This window comes from Pundamilia nyererei, unplaced genomic scaffold (assembly GCF_000239375.1).
Source record: "Pundamilia nyererei isolate P.nyererei 1_Seehausen unplaced genomic scaffold, PunNye1.0 scaffold00180, whole genome shotgun sequence".
Taxonomy (NCBI): Eukaryota; Metazoa; Chordata; class Actinopteri; order Cichliformes; family Cichlidae; genus Pundamilia; species Pundamilia nyererei.
In genome coordinates, this window is record NW_005187581.1 from 221777 (window position 1) to 231485 (window position 9709).

At 40.3% G+C, this 9709-nt stretch overlaps 1 protein-coding gene across 2 annotated transcripts in view; it reads left to right on the top strand.

Annotated features, from left to right (window-relative positions):
* Positions 1-8512, top strand: part of frem2a (FRAS1 related extracellular matrix 2a) — a 67950-nt gene extending 59438 nt beyond the window's left edge. For both annotated transcript variants that reach the window (XM_005746569.1, XM_005746571.1), the window contains exons 15-24: positions 518-649; positions 1029-1360; positions 3582-3774; positions 3903-4028; positions 4123-4247; positions 4370-4504; positions 4678-4804; positions 5507-5694; positions 5795-5941; positions 6334-8512. In XM_005746569.1, the coding sequence (XP_005746626.1) occupies positions 518-649; positions 1029-1360; positions 3582-3774; positions 3903-4028; positions 4123-4247; positions 4370-4504; positions 4678-4804; positions 5507-5694; positions 5795-5941; positions 6334-6882 (2054 nt within the window). In that variant the 3' untranslated portion in view covers positions 6883-8512. The remainder of the gene's footprint in view (positions 1-517; positions 650-1028; positions 1361-3581; positions 3775-3902; positions 4029-4122; positions 4248-4369; positions 4505-4677; positions 4805-5506; positions 5695-5794; positions 5942-6333) is intronic.
* Positions 8513-9709: the final 1197 nt, after the last annotated feature.

Below are 9709 nucleotides of genomic sequence, written 5' to 3' on the forward strand. Positions count from 1 at the left end.
ACACACACACACACACACACACACACACACACACACACCCACAGACCATTTTCATTGGTTACAATAGCCCTAATGAATCATAATCCAATGCAGCTACAAGCTATGTGCAATGAGAATGGGTCAGAGCTCTCATTTGTTTCTCAAATGGGAAAGAAAAAAAAAATAATATTTTGCTGTTGCTATGCTATCACTTATGCCGCACTCATTCCACCTACACATCCCAAATGGAACAAGTTCAGACTCACTCTCTCAGGGTGGTCACAGGGTATTCTTAGAAATATGGAAATCGCTATATGACTCAGTAGTAGTTCGGGCAGCTTATGAACAGAAAGGGATTTAAGAGGATATTGCATTTGTAATGTGTAAAAAAAAGAATAACTAAATAAGGATTTATCACAAGTAATTAGCTGTAAGCCATTGCCAGTTACTATATCTTGCTTTCTCTAATGTTTTGTAACTATCTTGTGTCTATTCCTGTGTTGAGAATATCTCTTCTCTGCTCTTCTGTCATTAAAAGGTATGTGTCAACCACGCAAGATGGGCACTGTTGGTGCCGAGCCTTTCTCTGCCAAGCTACGCTACACTGGAGCAGACGACCCAAAACACCCTAACCTCATCAAAGTGACTGTCACCATGCCTCACATAGATGGTATGTAGGAGCTGAAGGCAGAGCTCGTACCACAGATGAAGTGAGGTGTAATGTAGTGTGTGTAATATTCACGTCTGGGGCTCCTCAGGAGCGTGACAGCCAGAATATAGATCTCGCCGTGTTGTACCGAACCCTGCTGTAGAAACCCTCCAGCACACCTGCTACTTAACAATCCTTTCTTGATTTTTAATCAGTTTCCTTCTGCTTCATCTTTTTACTTCTCCTTTTTTATGCCCACCCCTCACCCCCCATCAGTTTTAACTGTCTATATACTCTTTCTTTCCTCTGCATTCCTTTTTTTTTCAATAATCGTTTCTCTCAGTTCAAATATCAAAGGTAGTTGGGCACGCTCAAAATCAAAAATGTCCTTGTCTGCCAGGAATGCTTCCAGTGATCTCAACTCGCCGTCTCACGAACTTTGAACTGACTCTCAGTCCCGATGGAACCCGGGTCGGAAACCACCGCTGCTCTAACTTGCTTGACTACACCGAGGTCACCACAGCTCACGGCTTCATCACTGCATCGACGGGCAGCCCTGAGAGCATGGGGGACCCTGCGCCATATCAGTTCAGCAGCTCTCTGCGGGGGAACAGCACACTGCGCTTCTACAGGAACCTCAACCTGGAAGCCTGTCTCTGGGAGTTCACCAGCTACTACCACATGTCTGAGCTGCTTACTGACTGTGGAGGCACCATAGGGACTGATGGACAGGTGAGAGTCTGTTTGCTTGTGTACCTTTCTCCACAATGCATAAATTCCAATCTGGGCTTTGCGTGTACATCTGTTTGACTGTTCTCCTTTGTGAGTGTTTGTGCTCACCTGTATGCGTGCTTGCCTGTATGTTCAGTTTATTTGCAGCCTTGTGAATGAGGAGGACACCCAGACTCAATGGCACCAGAGCTGTTTGCCTGCATTTTATGTCTCATTTGCTGTTTGTGTGTGTGTGTTTGCCAATTTTATACACAAGCATTTGATTGACAGCTTTTAGTGTGAAGGTAAACACACACACACACACATAAAACACACACATTTATACAAAGAATTGCCAACCTGCCAGTCCGTCACTCATAAATACTCAATACTATTCTCAACACAGAGCACTAAAGCTTACATCCGCATGAAATCTCTGAGTCCTGGGCATCTACACCAATATCCCCAATTCTTAGTTACCTGAAAGCTTTTCTAAAGCTTTTTTTGGTACTTTTACTGGCTTTCTGTTGGGCTCACTACCAAGTCAAGCACTGCATTCAATTTTGGCAATGTGGCAATCTGTCATTTATGTGCTAACGAGCTTCCAGTTGCTGTTTTCTGTTGTTGCATCGTTGCAGCAGATGTTGCAAATGTTGTGATGTTATAAGGACTATTCTCTTGCTTCCTGTTATTGTGGAGACAGACCCTTGCTCCCTTGCTCATGTCCTGCTGTTCTTTAGTGTTCCACTGGCTTTTTATCTGTGAGCTTCTTGTTGTTGATCAGACTGCTAAGTGTGTGTGTGTGTGCGTGTGTGTGTGTCTGTGTGAAACAGAGATGGAGAGGGAGAGAGAGAGAGATAGAGAGAGAGAGAAAGGGAATTATAGATGGAAACATGAATGTACTTGTCCCTAGTCATAGCATGCAGCAAACACCAATTAGCTGCACATGATGCAAGCCTTCCACTAGTGTCTAGTCCATGTCATTTGTAAGGTTCCTCAAGGACTGCGGAAAGACAAAAAAGACAGGCGCTACCATGCAGCTGCTCATATCAAAGAGCACAGAAAAAAAATATAATAACTCAGAAATCAAACTTTTGCCTGAGTTTTGGGTGAAATAATCATGAGCTGTGATTTATTCTTGCTTTTTTTTTCAATAACAGCTTTGCTTTTCTGTATAACTGCTAGGTTATTTTGTTCTTTGTGGAGTGCGTGTATTTGAAAAAGTGGAACTTTGAATGCCCAAGAAAAGTGCAAGAAAATGATTTTTCAAGAAAGTAAGGAAAGAATGGCTAATTTTAGGAAGCCGTTGTAGTGAAATTGTGGACAGAGCGAGTTTGTTTCTCAATCAGCCAGCTTTTGATTTCCTTTTTCAACACTGGTTCAGTGCTTTGCATGTAAATGCTGTTTTAGAAATACGACTGGATTTTAAATCATCTGTCCTCAACTGACAAGCAAAAGTTGATCAGAAAAAGAAAAGACAGAACAAAAATTTTTTGTTACGGAATCATTTTTTGCTTCTCGTAGTTTCTCGCATCGTTTAATCTCCCCTCTGAATCCACTTCTGTTATTGACTATGCAAATCGAGTAATTTTCCCTTCAAGCCAAACAATGATAATTTACTACAGTTTCAGCTTCTGTCAAACTGAACTATTTTGTGTTCTTTTAAGGAACATAAAATAGTTCAAAAGCTGTGAAGTCAGACAACATTGCTAAAACAAAATTGGTGAACAGAGACACCTGGTGGTGATTTTGTTTTGTTGTTACCAGGGAACACTGGACATGGCCTGTATCTTGTTGCAGCAGAAAAAGCAAAATGTAATTAAATCACTTTTAAATACTTGGAAATATGCTTCACATCTTTATTTCATCAATGATCAACATGAATTATAAGTTTTGAAGTGTTTGGAAAACCTTTAAAAAACAATGCAATCCCACACCAATGCCCACTGTGGTTCTTGGTGTACAACACAGGAGTTTTCTGCATCTCTGTAGAAACACTGAGTGGGAGTGAAAGAGTTCAAACATTAAACACCTTGTGGAGGAGAACACTGTGTTCATCTGTTACATCTTCTCTGCACTTATTATAGCTTACCGACCTACAATCGCCCTTTAATCTGAAAAGATTTTACCTCTTTTCATCAATGTTGAGGATTTCTGTAGTGTCTTTTCACCCTTCAATTCAATAAGCTTGTTTCATTTTAAAAAATCAAATGACCAGTTCTTCATTGAAACATCTTTACAGGTGCTGAACCTGGTGCAGTCCTATGTGACCCTGCGTGTGCCTCTTTATGTATCGTATGTGTTCCACTCCCCTCTGGCTGCTGGTGGCTGGCAGCACTTTGATTTACAGTCCGAGCTGCGCCTCACCTTTGTGTATGACACGGCCATCCTCTGGAAGGATGGCATCGGCAGCCCCCCACAGGCAGAGCTACACGGTATGTCACCAAGACAGAAAGAATATTATAGCTTGTGTTTTTGTTCTTGCACAGGATACTCTCCACATCAACAAGACCAGCTCTTGTAAAATTCAGAATGTGTATATTATGTGTGTGTGTTTTTCAAGGTGCTTTGTATCCTATGAGCATGCGCATCAATGAGCAGGGACGTTTGGTGGTAAACTTCCATACCAAGGCTCACTTTAGGGGTCTGTTTGTGAGGTCTCATTCTTCTGGGAGAATAAAACGATCTGGTGAGACTGAAATGTTGTCATCGTATCAGAATTGTATTCTGGGACCATTATTTTAGTATAAAGTATAAAATTTGCTCTCAAAATTACCCTGCAGTCTCAATGTCATCCATGGTGATGAGTGTGGACCACACTGGCCTGACATTTAATCTGACCTTAGTGAGAAGTGAGCCCACCTACAACCAACCAGTCCAGCAGTGGACCTTCACCTCTGATTTTGCAGTAAGACTGCATGAAACGTTTAAATGCCACGATGTAATCTGAGACATGTAGTCTGTTTCAAAGCAGCTACAAGGGCAGATGCAGACTGATGTTTTTATATATCTCCCCGCTGCTGCATATAGGTGAGAGACTACTCTGGTACCTACACAGTGAAGCTGATTCCCTGTACAACATCCCAAAATATGGAATACACCGTTCCACCTGTATGCAGTCCCAGAGAACCCGTCACCTTTGATCTGGACATCAGATTCCAGCAAGTAAGTCAGCATCAGCTAAGATTAAGATTCAAGAGTGGCATGTTTCCTCGTTGTAGGAAGGATTTATTCATTTGTATTCATTTATTTATTCCATTCTCTGTCTCCAGCTGTAACTGGCAATCTGTCTTCTTTTATGATGCTATCACTTTCTAAATATGTGCATACATTTTTAGGTGAGTGATCCAGTTGCAGTAGAATTCAGTCTCAACACTCAGATGCTCTTGCTGTCCAAAAGAAGCCTATGGCTTTCTGATGGATCCATGGGTTTTGGACAGAAGAGTGATGTTGCCTTTTCTGAGGGTAAGGCCTATTAGGTCCCTAGATTTACAGAACTATACTAGTAGAACTATACTAGTCTAAAATATTTCACATTGCTTCTGTCAGTTTTGTAAAGGAAATGTTTACCTTACATGCAGACATAGGGTTGCTTCAAGTAAATGATTTGCTTTATATTATTAAAAGAAAATATCGTATGAGATTTTAATAAAAGCATTTAATTTAGAGTTTTGGTTTGGTTTGATTGAGAATAATTCTTAAAGCAGTGGCAGCAGATTATGCATCTATGGTTTCTTTTTTGGACAAAAATGACAATAGTCAAAGGAGCTTGCAAAGAAAAGCGTCTGGACTTCTTTAAGTTACTTGAAGACGTTTCACCTCTCATCCGAGAAGCTTCTTCAGTTCTAAGGTCAAATGGTGGAGAGTCCCAGATATAAACCTAGTGGGAGTATCCCCCCACAGAGGGACAAAAGGACCCCCTGATGATCCTCTAATCGCCTGAGCCAAGGTGTGAAACTGGGTGTGGGTCCCAATCAATTAGAACTGAAGAAGCTTCTCGGATGAGAGGTGAAACGTCTTCAAGTAACTTAAAGAAGTCCAGACGCTTTTCTTTGCAAGCTCCCTTGACTACGATGACCTGGATGACTGAGAACCTTCACAGACAAAAATGACAATACAATTTTAAAAAAAAGGTACGATTTAGATTTTACGTTTGTCTTTCCTCAGGTGATACAGTATACGGCCGTGTCATGGTGGACCCTGTGCAGAACCTGGGAAATTCTTTCTTCTGTAGCATCGAGAAGGTGTTCCTCTGCACAGGCGCCGATGGATATGTACCCAAATATAACCCGACCAAGTTTGAATTTGGATGCCTGGCAGACTCCCCTTCATTGCTGTATAGATTCAAGATTCTTGTGAGTATTCTTGTTTTCTAATGATAACATTTCATTATGCAAAATAACATTTAACAATCTTCCATCCCTTTTTGATTTTCAATCTAAAATACTCCACCAGGACAAGGCTCAGCCGGAGACTCGGGCACGGGCATTCGGCGATGTCAGTTTTAATGCTGTATTGGCAGCAGACGATCCATCGGCCATGTCACTCATCAGGCAACCAGGGTCTGATGGCTTTAGACTGGACTCTGCAGCCATGTTTCAGGTATCCTATATGTTAATGTTTCCTGAAGCCAACAGTTCATTTTTTGTATGAATCAAAAGCTACAGAAATAACCTGAATGGCAAAGTTGTGAGGCCCTGCAACTTTGCAGGATATGAGGAGAATAACATAATCCTGATTATGCATTTGTGATACTTTTACTTGGAGGGATGTAAAAAATCTCAATCTTTAAGAAATTACTTAAATTAGGGCCAGTAGAAAACTGACTATAAATTGGCTATAGATACCAGATTTTCATTGCACTAGTTAAGTTTGAACAATTAAGGATTACAGTTTCTATTTTATTAGGTGTCTGGTTTTAGTCTTTGTGTCTTTTGCATCAAATTAAGGTGAATATAATTCTAAAAATATCCATCATTTTTACTGCTTCTTAGGTTGCTGCAGGTCGTGAATGGTACATTCACACCATCTACACAGTTCGCTCCAAGGAGAATGCTAACAGAGGGATTGGAAAACGCAGCTTAGAGTACCACTCTGTGACTTCCACAAGCAATGATGTGGCCTTGACCCCATCCAGTTCAAAAGGCCACCGCTGGATGAGGTCAGCTGCCAATAAAGTTCCTGAAATCGCTGAAGATATTGGAGTGGATAAGAACCGTGGTACTAACATCATGCACATAGCTCTGGATCGCACCAAGCGTAGGTCAGTGGGGCCAAATGAACTCTTTGCTGATGGTCTGGAACCCAGGGAGCTGCATGCAGATGACGAAGAGGAGGGTCTGGTAACTGTGGTAGGGGCGCTGATCGGCCTCCTGCTCATTGTCCTCATTATTGTCTCCATCGTGCTGGTGCTCAGATCCAGACAGAAGGATGGGAAGGAAGGATGGAGGGAGGGCGTGCAGGAAGTGGTGAAAGGGTCTGTCAGTACAGAGCCCATGTTGGTGGTGAGGATGCAAGACTGCCGCAACAGCTCAGAGGTCTGAGCAATGAATGCACAGACAGACAGATGGACATGTAGGAAATATATGGGAGCTTTTATAAGTTTTTCTTTGAAATATCTTAAAAAATATATTTAAAAAATGGCATTAAATTGCTTTCATAACACCAAAACTGAAGAGTCATCACGTATGGTATTAAGTGTGCCTGTAAATGGGGGTGAGCTCTACAGTACAGAATATATACTTATCACTGCAACAGCAAAACAACAACATTTAAAAAAAAAAAAAATTTAATACTCAGACTTGTCCTGCAAGTAGCGTAATACTGCTGTGCTCGCTGAGTGGCTTTGTGGTGTTAAAGTGCCTGAAGCAACTACATCCCTTCAGGACAGCCCCAGTCACCCAGTGAACATTTACGATAAAGCGTCACACAGGACAAGTTGAGAGCTTTAGCGCCGCGGGTGTACCTCCGGGAAAGGAGGCTAGATATTAACGATATGTGCATCAGAGGAAAGAATATTTCATCTCACAAAGAACGCTCTGATGTTTCCTTAAAAAATATGAATGATAAACTATCCCATCATTTCTGCAGTATGCTGAGGATAAAATAGGTTAATGTACACATGCTGTGCAGCTGAGGTTGTTAGAAACTCCATCCACTGGTGGGAGATAATAGAAAACAAAAGGTAAATACTGGACTTCTGTGAACTAAGTGTTTGGCTGCAAAACTTTTGCTGTATGAGCACATTCATGTTAAATCTGGGGTGAACTGTGCCTTTAAGCCTACAGTTTAGTCTTAAGATATTTGTTGGGGCAGTCATAAAGACAAGATGGCACCACTTGTGTTTTATCTGTGAATTAAACCTTGCAAAACTCTTATTATCAAACTCCAGGAATTGAAAACAACTACTGATATAATTTAATGTTTAATCACCAGCTAAACTTTTTTTTTATTCCTCCACCATATCTACTGTTCCTCATCATGTTTACCATATACCGAAGAGTGTTTTCCTGCATGTATTTGGCATCTCTGTTGCTCCTTTTTATTTTAGTTTTTTAAATATTACTAGTACAGTTTTGACACTTTAGTTTTCAGCTGATAGCACAATGTTCACTGCTATCACTGCTATCCTCACAGTGTTGTTGCTCTGTGTTTTTCTAATACTTTCTGTCATTTTGAGGGTTTTTTGTTTGTTTGTTTCTTTATTTAACACTGATTAAGGTACATTTGTAACGAGACACTCATCTCAGGAGTTATTTCTTTTACAAAGAATGGACTGTGTGTTATAACACAATTTACTACTGCTGACTGGAGAGCTCTCCAGAGCCACTTTCAACGTGTGTGTTACACTGCTAATAAGTGTGGTGCTGTGAACATTCAAATACTGTATCCATATCCAATGACTTAACCCCCTGCTCTTCCCACATTATGTTCATATTACTTGTCACTAGTGTTGTGTGGGATTTCAGTGTTCTGACTCATTTTGTTTTTCCCAAACAAATGATGCAAAGAAAATAGCTGCTCACAGATCAGTATGTCACTATGGAAAATATCACATTTGAGACTTTTGATATAATCTCATAATTTTGTCGATGTCACTGGTGAAGGTTCTTGTTTATATGTATTGTTAAAACTATGTCTTACTCTGCTATGAATATACGACATGCTGATGTACGTGTTCCTGAATATTTGTCTTCTTATGGTGTTGTTAGTCATCCTTGTATAATTATTTCTACTATTCATCAGGGTTAGTTGATGTGCTGGACATGAGCCAGAAAGCAGCTGAGGTGTGAATCCTCGAGGTATGTCAGGATTTATACATCTGATTGCCAGCTGCGTGTGTATGTGTTTGTATTTTTCTATTTTTCGTTTCCTTTTTTAATTCTACCCTGATGAACTTGGAAATAACACCATATTTGGTATCAAATGCACTTTTCTGCATCGCCTCCCTCACACGCCACTACTAGCTATGCAATGTAATGTATACCCCACAGCCAGTTATTCCCATAATATGACAAATTTAGCACAATCAGACTTGATATTTACTTTGTGTCTTTTTATGAATGGGTTTTTATGTATATGTATTTAAGAATAAATACTGTTTACCGGTGCCTTTTGTTATTTTCATTGATTTAATCAGTACATTTAGGTTTAGAGGTGGGGTGGATCATATGAACTTTAGCGGCTTTGATACTTGATTTGACTTCACTGCTTTGAGACTGAGAATGCGTTCCCCAAATTTGTCTCTGTCATGTTAAAATCATCTGTTTTACTGATTTATGTTCATAGAAACAAAAACATATAGTGGAGGAAGTAATTATTTGATGCCCTGCTGAATTTGTAACTTTGCTTACTTATAAGGAAATGAACTCTCTCTCTCTCGTTTTTATAGTAGTTGATAGAATATCAATTAAAACAAAAAAAAAAAACACACATTACATATAAGTTGGTAATTTGTTTGCATGTCTTTGAGCAAAAAAAGTATTTTATCTCCAAGCAAAACATGACTTAAAGCTTGGTGCAAAAACCATTGTTGGCAAGCTTAGCAGTAAGATGTGTCTTGTAGTTGGTCATCAAGCACATATCTCAGGAGGGATTTTGGCTCACTCCTCTTTACTGATACTCCCTTAATCCTTCAGGTTTCTTGGCAGCCACTTGGCAAGTTGAAGCTCCAGGTCTGGAGACCCTAATGCGCTTCTTCTTTAGGCCACTTCTTTGTTGCTGAAAAAAACATCCATCACTAACCCATCTTCAGTGTTCTGGCTGAGAGTAGGAGGTTCTCGTCCAAGATTTTACACTACATTCCCCCGTCACTAGTCCCTCAATGCGGTCGACGTATAACTTGACCAGAAAATCAACCCCAAAGCATAA